Here is a 13578-nt window from a genome sequence, read left to right as displayed (position 1 = left end):
ACCATCTCTTTCCTCCCGCTCGGGAATATGCTCAGCCGCCATGGAAATAGACCCATAGAGCGAATGAAAGCTTAGCTAAGGGACACGTGGAGTTGGCCCACTTAAGAGCCATGCTCCCCGCAGAAAATACTTAGCTTGTCCATGCATCGGCTCTCGTCATCCCTATCTGGATGGATGGTTGGGTAAGCTACCTGTTTTGAGGTTGCCCTACCAGCCTGCACCACCAGACGTTCTGAGGTGGGGTGTTTTGACAAGTAATTGGGGTCACTACTAGATGAGAGGTACTTTGTCAGGTTTTTGTTTACAGCCGGACTTGACTCCGGCGTCTCTCAATTGGCAGGCACCCTTTTCTGAAGCACAATATGGAAATGGAAAATGGGATCCATTTGCAGACCCTTATCAAGGATGTCTGTTAGATCACCCTGCTCGAAGGGGAGGGTAGCTTTATTCCATCCCAAGTAATATACAACCTTAGACATAAACTGCCTATATGATGCATCTGCATGCTCACCAGATTCAGGTTTACCAAATTCTAACTCTGGTGAAATGTCCACTCCACTGGCTGTTTGCAAGTTGTCAAAGATTTTTTAACCTCGACTCCTCAAACTATCAGCGACATGTAGTGTAACATATTGTAGCCCAAATGCGCATCATGATCCAATGGCTCATTTTCATCATAAATCGAGGTTAGTGATTTGAAATAATAATTTCTAGGTAAAGGAGTACAAGTCTTACCTGGGATGGGCATCGAAGGCTTAAATTTGAACTTGCCGCTCGGCGAGTAATCGATATTTTTACTTAAGTTGCTTTCGACATCGAAGGTGCCATTGGTGTTGAGGGCGCGACAGGCCTCGATGGTGTTCATGACCTTGACTTATTCTTCGGCTCGAAGGATCCTTCGATGATTTCTCATTGCGTCGAGGCATCAACGGCTCTCGATGAGGATCTGGGCTTCGACACAGGCTCGAGGGGCACGCAGGACTTGGCTCGAGCCCTTTCCTTACCGGCTTTAGAAGGTGCAGTAGGAGCATGACTTGAGGGTTTTTGTTTCTCAAATATTTTTAGCATATCTAACCTAAATGCTTCCCACTTGGCAGGAGTGTAGACGTTTGTGGGACAAGATATAGCTCTCTCAAGAGAGGAGAAGTCGTCGAAGTAGGCAACCTGTGGTGCCTCTTAAACGAGGAGTGGTGGGAGCCATTCCTTGACCTGGACCTTTTCACCTTTTTCATGCGAGGAGCGTCGCCTCTCGCATCATCCAATTAAGGTTTCAACACGGTAGTCGGGATTACTTGGCGTTTGTACCTCCTGCCAATTACCCCCATCGCTCCTTCAGAGCTTTCCCAGTCATTGACTGCCACTTCGAGCATGCCGAGGTCTTGTGTTCCACACAGAGACAGCACAAGCATACTCTATGTGGGTCGGTTATCGACATCTTGGGGTAGTAGGTGTCGAAGATGAAGACATTTTTGCAAATGAACAATAGAAGCGTGCTGTAGTTCTCGAAGTGTAAGCTTACTCGTAAAAACTGAACTGAAGCCAACGCGCACTTCGCATGCTATATATCTTCGATGACATCACCCTTGAGACGGAGGCCCTCGAGGGGCATTGAGTCGACTGCATCGATGCACAGCGCCCTCTGCCAAAAATGTATTCCGAAACAGCTGAAGATGGATATCGAATATCAAAGATGAGGAATACGTGGGAGGACACAAGCCATTCGAAAGGCACGTTTGGCTATCCAAATCGTTTGGCTATCCAAATAAGGACAGCCAGAACCCCCCTGTGGGAGCTGGCCCTATTCAGGCACTCTAGCAGACAAAGGACGGGGTGGGTTGTGGGGGCGGGGTGGATAACTCCTCCCCTACTTCCTGCTTGCCCAGACACTCTGGAGCGTAGGCAGAGATATCTACCGATTCCCGCCAAAGGTAAAAAACACACACAGACCTCCTCCTCCCAGAATGGTAGAATGGCAAAGAACAACCACGCTAGTAATGATGAAAAAAAGGAGGGAGGCACCAAGTTGCTACTTAGGTGCCCCTATTGTGCACTACTGAGGCTATAGACACAGCCTGTGGTATATAAAAATACACAACAGTTGGTGGAACACGTCCACTGCCACCAGTCATAACTAGGTTATGGTCTTGGCAACTAAAAAGTCACAGAAGCAGAGAGAAGGGGGGGTACTAGGTATCCCTTTGGCACTTCACTGAAGGTGGTGTGTGCCAATCTCTCAGGCTATGGAGTGTTGAGGGACACCAAGTCTATCCTTAAAGGAATAGTGCGGCAAAAATGTTATTGTCTCAACCGTTCGGGCATGCGGTTTTAAGCAAACTGATTGATAGTAAAAACATTTCCTATGCACCTTACCTTAGTTTTCCGCACTTTTACACATGCAAAATCAACGAGCGGGCACAGCCATCTTGTGCTAATCTTATCCGTGGATCGATCACCCTAAGCTCAAGTGCCCCTGCGGCACTAAATCATATCACCCGCCCCTGAAGCTGACATCACTATTCCTAGCGATATAATCCACCTCTTTCATGACATTAGTGGGCAGCGTAGCCAAACGCGTCCAGTCATCACCTAAGTCTTTGACGTCAGTTGACGCAGAACCCAGACATTCACAATCACATCCTCTCACAGCACAGCGCGTCCCAAATCGGAATAAAAACACTATTTTTTAAAAGAAAAAAGTGAATCTACTGCATTTTAGAATGTTCTTTTATTTCACAAAAAACGCTCTGAGAACATCCTCAGATTTCCATTTAACACCAATTTTTTAATGTACTTGGGTGACAGCATCAAAACTTTATCTTGAGGCACAGAGTGTTCCTTACGGGGGAAATGCACATTTGACGCACCTTGATTTGCAAGGCTTCAGCATCAGCTTCGTGCTAGACCACCGTAAACAATGACACATTGCTCCTTGTAGCTGGTACCGCCAAAGGGCATATCGGTCCCGGGCTATCATCCCACATCAGCGTAATCGACATCCACCCATTTAAGCGTATCTGCCATTGCTGGTTTAAGAAACCGTCACTCGCCATCTGGAAACGATGATATTTGCAGAAAGGAAGAATGTAGCTGTGTATTAAACAGAATAAAAATATATTCAGTAGTTCTTTATTCAAATTTATCCATTTATCCTTTTGATTCTGCACTGGTTGAAACCGAATAACCAACACAATCCACAAACAATGGAAACGCACAGAAAACAGAGTCTATTATGTGCTTGAGAGGTTAGCGCTGTGGAGTATGTTTAGTTCCCAATGGGATGCGAAAACTGACAGAAAAATTTGAACAACAACAAATAAGACAGCATTAAAAAGGATTGACAACAAACTTGCGGGTGGTGGAACCTGGGGGAACCCAGACGTGGACCCAATGCTCACTGTGCTCGGAGAGGCACAGCTCCACCTCACTGATGAGGCACAACAAGGCTGAAACACGTGTATGGGGTTGCTGTAAGTACTCTAGTTGAGAAGGGAATTGCCATAGCATTTCGGTGCTGGACTGCCCATGTGCCCGGGATAAAGACAAACATGCAAATCAATATTTCCCCATCTGTGAAAGGTAAAGGAAGCTCAAGGCAATGGCTGCGGACACTCAAAAACTACATACCAGGTTATCATGCCATGTTCTTTCTAGAGAGGGGCGCCTGCTACCCAATAATACTACGTTGATAGCACACACTGATATGCTATGGGACAAAGTAGTTTAGATATCACTAGCCTTCATAGAGATGTGTTTGCGTGTCGTCACAATATGCCCCAACCAACAACCCATAACAATTAAGTAAGCAATACCGGTCAGAAAATGAAACTTTTAATCGTTCGTCTATATATAAACTGGTCTTCAGTCAAACTTACATGATATTTGGTATTTCCATTCTCTCAGCGTAACGCAGTGTCCGCTCAGAACAACCGTTTTCATAGAGTGAAAATAAATGTTCCAATGTCAAGTTTTAAAATAGTGAATCTTATTTTTTTGGGTGTTCCACAACTTCCATCCTTCAATCCATAGCGAAGCCTCCCTTGCTTCCAAGGTCAAACAACAATTGAATCTTGTTTTGAGCGTGTTTGCCTGGTAACTTGTTTTTGTGAAGGAAAGCCACAAACCAAAAACATACTGTACAAGACGCATCGGTGTTAACTCCCCACAAGCTACATCAAACAAAGTGACCTTCACTCCATGGGAGCGATTAGCGCGCCGGCCGACCAACGTGGCATTTGAAATATGTTCGAAAAATAAACAAATTGTTTGCGGGCATACACCAATGCCGCGCTATCGTGAATACTTTTGTAATCATCAATAGTGCTAGTGATTAAATATTTTGGGGTAAACCGTTAGGGTAAGTAAAACAGATAATGTGGAAACCATTTTTCAACCAAGCCCAATGACATCTTTCTACTATGCCCGAAAATCCATCTCGCTTTGTACAAATGCAACTCTCCCATCTCCAGCGCCAAGCTCAGCCAGCCCACCCCATGTCCTCGCCACGTCTGCGCGTGCCCTGTTCTCGCGGAGGAATGTGCACTGCGGATAACGTGAGACACTTATGAGTCATAAATCCAAGTGCCCATTCATCTCCACTGAACTTCCCGTGCACCAACAAACTACACCCCGCCAGACCTGAGCCCACCAACTCGGACCATGCAGTTCCTTTCATGCGGATATCCATCTAACCCCCCCATGCCCTAATCAGTCAAGGACCCACAAGAGCGGGGTGAAAGAGTGAGGGGGCAAAAGACAGAGTTACACTGTATGGCATCCTATGACAGGCACTTCTTGCAAAAAAAAAGTTGACAAAGAGGATACATTTAAAATTTGGATGCTTTGGCCACCTATGTCAAGCTTTACAGACACCAAGCAACCACAGACATGCATGTTATCGTTCAAGATTTAAATTAATGAATCATAAAACGGATTAAATGTACATAATTAAATACTTAATACTTTTCTTTTAATAACTTTGAAATTCGAGTTTAATAGCATTCCATTGTTCATTTACGAACACCGCTGCAAATCATTTATACCCAGAAGTCTGTTCAATGAGATCTGCTTTAGGTGGACAGGGCACGTTTGCAATGTTTTGCGGCACTGTATGTGGCCTAGGAACAAAATCGGGATCAATTCCACGAGTATGCATGTCCAACACAGTCAAAGTGAGATTTTTCACAAAATCGAATTCCATTTCCTAGTATATTGGCTTGGCAACCCATGTTTTGCTTCATTTTGCTAAGGTCATTGTGCAACGAAGCATCCCCAAGTATCCTGCAGTTCTCGATTGTTCTCTCCCTACGTTCTCGTTATGCGCTAATACCGCTAGTAATGCCCGAGCTTGCATACCGTCTATGCCGAAATGCAACCTTTGGGTCTGTACTTTAGGCACATATTGTGGAACACCTCCAAATCTCCAGTGTGACAGAATTCTGTGAGTCCTTTTAGGAGTTTTATCAAGCACAATCTTCTCAAGAGCTTTGTGTGGAGGTGAAGATGGAATCAACCACTTCTTCTTGCATTGCTACTCCTCTGATAAAGTTCCATGTGCACATTGGTGAAAATGTTAGTTTTCTGTCCATGAGTCAACATTGGAACAGTGGTGCATTAATGAGCGCCATTTTTCAAGTACAATTTCCACAGACACAGCACAAGTTTTGGAGCTCCACCAAAGATGGTTGCTGAAAGACGGACCACTGTAAAATATTTTCTGAACTCTTAAGTTTACCAGCTGTTAGGCAAGATGGTAAGCAGTATCCTTTGGGTGCACTACAACAACCCTAACCTCCTGGCAATAGGAACCCACTCTTTGGTTCAAGTCTGTGCTACACAGGTCGGTAGCGTGTTGAGAAGCCAGGCTTATCTCAAGAGGGGTCAATGTGAGCTGTAGGGGAGTTACACAGAGATTCACAGTGACAAGTATTCAAATAAACTCTTACACACAAGGTTTTTTGAGTAAACAATTATTGATTTATTCACAAATCAGTTATAGTAAGCCTTCTTCAGAAGGGAGCAATATAAAACAACACACAAATCCACTCCGAAAATACACACTCTTAGTTATCTAAATAAGCTAATACCCATTTGGGATGACACGCGGGCACTACCTACACCATCAGGTGACTGCAATAGCTAGGGTGCTGTTGGCATTAATATATCACTGTTGCATTTAGAATGTTCTTAGGAGTAGTGTTAAAGAAAAGAGAATTCACAATAAAACAAGTATTCATGCAGTTATTCTTAAGTAGGCAAGTACTTGCAATACAACCCCCAATGCAAAGTTAGTTAACCCTTTCCTGGAAGGAAGGCAAAACACATAAGCAGAAGAGAGAAGAGTCTTTAGGGAACCAGGCTAGCCAATGTTAAGTTACCAAAAGTCAAGGTGAACTGAAGCTGCAGGTAAATAGTAGGTATTTTCCAATGTTTAAAATGTCTTTGTAGAATACAAGCAATCAAAGTAGGGCCACAAGTTGTTTAGGTTTGTGAGGTAAAGAAGCTGCAAGCAACTCTACACATGGAACCAAGCAAGTCTCCAACGCGGACAAGTGGCTACACAACAAGAGATAAGTTCTCTTAGACTTTACAGTACCTTTAGGTTGAAGAAAAAGTGCAGTTTTTCTATGCAGCTCTGCAGATCTCGCTGATTCAGGGCCTCTGTTGTGGGGGCAAGAGGGAGGACTTCTGGGGACTCCTGCACTGCAATTGGACCGGCAATCTTCAAACAAGTGGCTGTTCGGTGTTTAAGCTCCTCGTGTCTACCGCAAATAGCAACACCGTGGTTCCTGGCTGTCAAGATGGGTTTTCCTTGCATCTGGGGTCCCGCACTCTGTTGAGGGGGCTCGGGAGTCCGGAGGATCTTCCTGGAGCTCTTGGCCAGCTTAAAAGCAACACACACAAACTGGTGTTCCTCTCCCTGGCTCTCCGGTTCCAGCTGTGACTGCAGTGGATACTCGACCAGCTTTGAGTGGATGTCCAGGTGGCTTACTTTGGAGTTGATTGATCCCACCAACTCAAAAAGGGAGAAGTCGCCTTTACAGGAGCTTCTCTGTCGATACAAAATTTTGAGTTTCAGCACAGCAGCAGGCAGGGCTTCACCGGGCAAACCAACAGTCCAGGAGTTGCAGCGGGCGTCCTCTTCAAGTTCTTCTTGGGATTCCTTAGTCCAGTGGTCGATCCTGCCTTCCAAGCCAAAAAGCCTTGCCTTTTATGCAGCTTGCTCACATTTATTCCAGCTTGCTCACATTTATTCCAGCCTAGCTGTCAGTCACCCAGCAGGGTGGCTGCCCTTCCCGGACAGCCAGCCGGCCAATCACTTAAGAGTGCATTCCTGTCTCCTAGGAGAATAAGCACAGGGAGTTTCAGGCACCTCCCTTGCTTCCTGCCCCCACCAGACACCCAGGAGCCAGAGGCGGGCTTCACTCGTGAATCCCGCCCAGGGGCCAAACCTGGTTTGGCGCGCAGAGTAAAACTCAAGAAGGACCTTTCCACAAACAAATGGCAAAAAAAGAAGACCGGGCCATTTTGACAAAAATGGCACCCATAGATGCTTTATCGTGGCTGCGAACGCAGCCTGCGGTAAAATCCCATTATGGTAGTAAAATGTAAACCACTGCCGCCAGCCATTCAGTGAGGAAAGAGTAACATAAAAATGTTACATGAGAAGCCAAAGTTGATACTAAGTAACCCCTCCAGCACTCGATTGTAAGATAGTGTGCTCTGGATCTAGAAAGTTACAAATGTAAATAAAGTCAATTTCACTTTAATGCTCTGGGAAACAGTAGTTTATCCCAGAGAGGGAATTTAAACCTTTGGGAAATCTGAAAGACTTCCCTGTGTCACTGCACGCAAGGTGCTATGAGACACAATGTAAAATATGATGCCTATGGAGTTTGTCAAGACTCCACAACCAAAAGAAACAGTACAAATGATATTAAAACACATGAGAGAGTGGGGAAAAGGGCTTCACTCTCCCTGGGTTAAGAAAAATCAAGTCCTCAAAATCCAGCAAAGTTGCTGGGGGTCTCTAAGGTAGAGGGAATTAGCACATTTCAGAGAATTTTCCCTAACACCACCAGCTGTAAGTTTTTGTATCGACTGATTTGGCAACGTGCCCTACATCAAATTGATGACCAATGTTTGGAACTGCTCTTGCATGGCCTTGGCTATTGAAACATGTTGGTCAGTGGCTATGAGGTCCATTTGCATTCCCCTCGATTGAAGATGTTCCAGGGATTTATGAAACCATGTTTCTCCATGGCCACAGAGGATTGTGGACATTGGGACACCTCCACGATCTCCGAACTCACAATTTTTTCTGTTTCATGTCTTGAAAGGGGTATGTGCAGTACTTTGCTGAAAATCCTGTCACACCGTCCATCGCCAGCTAGCCTGAACCTTTTGCCTGAGAATGTACTTTCAATTGACATTTGTTCAATTTTCCAGGCTGGACTAATAGCGGGGAATAAGAAATCTCTTTTGATATTGCTAGTACTGCGTTTTAGCAAGGAACTGAACTCCCACAAATTGACAAACTGGACAACTTACTAAAAGTCGAGCCACTAAAAAGTTAAGCTGCTGAACACAGTAGATTTCCAGCTGGCACTTTGCCCAGGCATTGGTTGAAAATGTATCATGGAGGTGGACACAGCTGGCTTGGATTTTCAGGTTAGTCCCTTGTAATACACGACACACATGCACCAATAGCTGCCCGCATATTTTCCCCCTCAATGTATGGACATATTTCAGCATCAGTATAATCTCGACCAGGCAGCTGTCAATAACAACGTATTTCTGCTCCTTTGTTAGCTAATTGTCCTGTAGGATTGTGGTTTGTGACTAAACTGTGGTGGACAAAACGGCCAAACTAGACAAACTGTAGTCGAGATCTTTGGCAAGTTCCTCGGTCAACTGCGTACAAGCTTCAGTCTGTTAGTTCAGCTTGTGTTATTTGCACACGAATTGGAGAAACCATCAACGTCGGTTGTTTATTGGGTGGACCATTTTTCCGGGTGTAGATTGCGTCAAGTGGTCTGTGAGGAATTCATAAGCATCTTCATTATATTCAGTTTCATCTTGTAGAGTTCTCACATTGTAGCAATGGTCCAAGAACACTTTGCTGGCTTTGCCGGTCACATTGCATTCAGTTTCAGGCCATTGGGCATAAGCATCAAGTGTCTGCTTATTGAATGGACCACGCTGCGCCTCAAATAGTAGTTGTTCCATGGTGAAATCTGTTTGGCAAGAGAAATCTTTGGTTTCATTTGTTGTCTGTGTCTTTATACTTCTTTTCCTTCTGGGCCTCTAGGAGATGGGCTGTAAAAACATGTATAGCACACATACAGTTGATAGCACGTTAAATACAAAAACATGTTATGAAGAAAACACCAGCCCAAAACACTTCTAGAAAATGAAATGGTTTGCTAGTTACCCTTGTTTTCTTGATTTTCTGTGAAACCGTGGTCTTCTCTGTAACGACCGCCTCTCATCCATGTGCCTCCTCTTCTAATTCCCACCATGTGTACATTCCTTGAACAGAATATTCATTAAAAAAAACTAAATTCAATCGTATTGGAAATTAAAATCTTTCATCGCACACATCGCTTACACACATAACCTCGCAAACAGTGCACGTCATTTAGTCAAAATATGCGATTCGAATTTCACCTGATTGATGGCAAGTGTACTTGATCAGCGATCACTGTGCAAAACATACCGATTGTAATGTTGCCCTCAAACATTTTGCAATGTATTGTGCATTAAGGAGGAAGTGTAACGTTAGAACTGAAATGAGAAAAGTTTGAAACATTGCACATGTATATTAATGTCACTGTCTAATAGTATCCTATGTAGGATTTAATTTCTTTCATTCAATGTAACTGTTAGTATGCATCCACATACTCTGGACCAGCTGCAAAGGACGATGTAATTGAAGATGAAGTACCAGCATCCCCCTCTAACACAGTACTTGTTTTAGTACGGCTGAAAACAGCGAAATGGAACAGAGACAATGGGATGCAGACAACTGGTACATATAAAGAGAAGCCCATAAATGACACCTAGTGTAAAGAACCAACAGGATAAACTTTTTTCATATTATTGGAAATTCCAAGCATAATACAGTCTTGTAAAGCAAAAGTGAAAAATAATTATCCGATAAGCACTTGAAGTTGTAGTTGACTCGTGAAAATAAATGAATGCAGAATCTTGCTCCTTCGTTTTCAGTGCATTGCCATGAAGCGGTAAAAGGGAAAATTTGATTTGCATTAAATATGGAGGTAAGATGCAACTGTCAAGAATATAAACTTCTGCAAGTCTGTAGGGCTCACCATTGGTATACTGGACGTGTCGGTGGTTTCGTCACTTTCGAGGGTCTGTGCTTCCGTCAGTATGCTTTCCTAAAAGAATTGGCACGTCAAGCAACCGATTACGAAAACATTATGCTCCTTGTGAAGGGCACTATGGCATTGTTTTCCATGGTCATAATTACTTCATTTGAGGCTCCATAAACCAGGGACAGATGTGTAGTAAAATGTGGTATAGTTAAAATGTAATACAATCTGGTAAATATGAAAACTTTAGTAAGACACATTTTCACCGAAAGCACCAATCCGTTCGTGGAGTTACCTGTTCAGTACCCCATCCCCTACAGCTAATTCAACATTGGGGACTCACCAGAGGCAGCGTGTGCATCAATAGAGTTGGAATTGCACTTGGAAGCAATTTACAAAACATTTGGTGTCTACCCTTTGTGTTCGTCGATTGGTCGTTCATATCCTGGCTAAAGTGCAGGCTGCAGAATTGATTGGCCCTAAAGTCTCCAAAGACAGACTGGGCTCTACTTTCAATCTCGTCCACTGCAAAAACAACAATGTCGAACCCATCTTCTTATTAAATTAATACCCTTTGGGTATGTATGTAGGCTTGTGCCCAGACTCGATATGGCTCCTAGAACTGCAGCCCAAAACCATACAAGCAGGCATTCTTGAAAAAGCGATAAGATCTGTATAAAAAAAAGTATAAACAATTACAAAAAAATTGTACTTAATGCATGAGATTGATGGAATTAGATCAGTTTTCCATTCCACGTTTGTTTTGTTCAAAGAAGCAAAACCTGTGTAGCGTAGTCGAATACTACATACATACAAAATTGACATACATACAGAATTGATATGATGCTAATCATAACGTTTTACTTGTCTGTTGAATGTACCTTCATGCATCAAAAGGAAACATGCTTATAGACATGGTCCAAGAAAGATGCAATTTTATTACAATTGACAATGATAAAATGTACTATATATCGAGACCAGAACACTTGAAACATTAGACAAAAGGTAAAGTCACTGATATTAACGAACATTAGACTACTGGGTACATTCGGTTGAAATAGATAGACATTTTTAGACATTTGTAGATCAGAAAGAGATTATTTTTAAAAAAAATGTGTACATGGTTGAACAACCTTTACAAAGTAAAACATTTCCAAATTAAAACCAAAAATACAAATATTTTTTTACAGCATTCATCTGTTAATATACATTTACTAAAGAATAGTTTAAAACATAGCAAGGAAATTTACCAAAGCAAGGTGATAATACCAAAATAAAAGTACTAAGAAATGTGGAATTTTGTAGCTAACAGCTGTGAGGTATTACTATGTTGAGTAACCCTCTTACGTCCCCAGTATATTTTCCAAAGAGATGAATAACGTCAAGTTGAAAGGTGGCCTGCCCTTACCTTGACTAACAATTAGATTCAGCAAGTAGGGGAGTTAGTAGCAGGAAAAAAGATAGCACGATCAGGAGTTGACTTCCAGTGCTCAGATGTTCTCTGAATAAATATCAAGGGGTTTATAAAGGATTACAAAAGTGGGTGGGTATGTGAATGTTTGACATGTTTCTGGTGCGGTCTGCTTAAACGGAGCCTGGAGATACTCGGTCTGGGGAGGCCATGTGAACAATGGCCCCTGTGCGGAAGATACCCTTTGAAGTGTACATGGTGTTTGGCACCTAGGCCCTTTAGAGAGGAGAGGAGAGGAGATGGATTGTTGCAGAGGAGGTGAGCGTAAAAGAGCACCAACCATTATTTCATGTCCCTCAGACAAGCAAGTGTGTCCTTGATTCACTGAAAAATTGAAACAACTATTCATCAAAGCTCTTTTGTATTTTATTTTGTTGCTGATGTTGATGGCACAAATATACTACACATTGTATACTTTAGGTTGCAGCACAGTGTGGGAAAATCCCCTGTACTGTCCGCCGTCACTGGGGAATTTGGCACAAATGGCTCCAACGACACAGCCGGGTATTACTCGTCGAACATGGTATCCAAACCTCCCATGAAGCCACCATGAAAACGAACGATAGGCCACCAGCCTGTAACACCTGTAGAAGAGAAACATACATACTGTATTTAAATGAACCTGATAAGTGAACAAACCTTAGTTGAAAATACAATCTGTATCCTATGGCATAGTTGCCCGTACCAATGTTATTTCATGGATCAATCAGCTTGGGCTTTAAAGTGTAGACACATTACAAAAGAAAACACCCATGCAATCCATAACGTTTGGAGCACAGAGAAATATTGCTTCTTAGTTGAAATTGAAAGACACATAAGATGACCACTACGATTTCCCCAAAGCGCGAGAGATGTATTGAATTGCCAGACTACATTCATTTGGCAGTGATAGATATAGGAGACAAACAAGAAATGTTAGTGGCCTCAGTGACATCACATCTAGGGTACACTTACTCGTTACTTGGATTGCGAGGGCGAACTGTTGCGCAAAGTTCGTGCATAACCACCATCATAATCCTCAACACGGACCTTGTGAGGCAGGCTGCCCTGAAGTCATGCAGCTCGGTAACGCATAAAGGAGAAGCCAAAGGGTCGCTAGCAACACTTACTGTTAAGGAGCTGTGTGCTGCAATAGAAACACACAGATGCCTTTAAGAGCTATGGAGCAGACAGACTCCATAGTACAGATGAATACAAAGAACAGAGTTCCAAAAGACAGAGCCCACAAAAATGAATGAGTGGAAAAAGGCTCCACTCATTTAGGATTGAAGAAAAAGGTCCAGAAGTCCAGCAAAAAGTGCTGGGGGTTCACTAGGAGAGGGGATGAAGCACCAAAATTAGAAATCTCCCCAACATCTAACCAGTTTCGTTAACCGATTTCTGGAGCGTATTCCCTTTAAGGTGTAACTAAAGTTAGAGAATTTGTGCTAATGTGTCCAAATCTTTGGGTCCCGGGTAATTGTTTACAGTGGGTGGTTGGTTATCCCCTTCCTAGTTTATGGTTCAAAGTTGTGAAATTGAACTGCTTCAAAGTCCCATGTGAAAGCTGGGTGTGCTAGGGCACTGGAGCGCTTATCTGATAGGAGAGTGCACTGAGTGACAGCAAAAGACATAAAGCAAGTTGTCATAATCTGTGCTGGGGGCCGATTATGGCTACGAGTGATATGATGGTCTGGTGATGTCACTGACATTCTAGGTGGAGTGTGGTGTGGGGATGTCACTTAGATTCTAGGTGGAGTGTTTATGGATGTTTGGAGTGCTGGGTTCTACTGGTGT

At 43.2% G+C, this 13578-nt stretch overlaps 1 protein-coding gene across 8 annotated transcripts in view; it reads right to left on the bottom strand.

The window, feature by feature from the left end:
- LOC138489237 (AN1-type zinc finger protein 2A-like) overlaps positions 1 to 13578 on the bottom strand; it is a 422968-nt gene that overhangs the window by 335390 nt on the left and 74000 nt on the right. The window contains exon 6 of one of the 8 annotated variants that reach the window (XM_069616926.1): positions 2707 to 3087. The exons of 6 other annotated variants lie outside the window; for them this stretch is intronic. In XM_069616926.1, the coding sequence (XP_069473027.1) occupies positions 2898 to 3087 (190 nt within the window). In that variant the 3' untranslated portion in view covers positions 2707 to 2897. Of the gene's footprint in view, positions 1 to 2706; positions 3088 to 11249; positions 12387 to 13578 lie in introns of those variants that run through there. One more of the 8 variants, XM_069616928.1, reaches the window with a different exon arrangement.

The sequence above is a fragment of the Ambystoma mexicanum genome, chromosome 9 (genome assembly GCF_040938575.1).
Source record: "Ambystoma mexicanum isolate Mex_15411 chromosome 9, UKY_AmexF1_1, whole genome shotgun sequence".
NCBI lineage: Eukaryota > Metazoa > Chordata > Amphibia > Caudata > Ambystomatidae > Ambystoma > Ambystoma mexicanum.
This window is presented reverse-complemented; position numbering and strand designations above follow the sequence as displayed.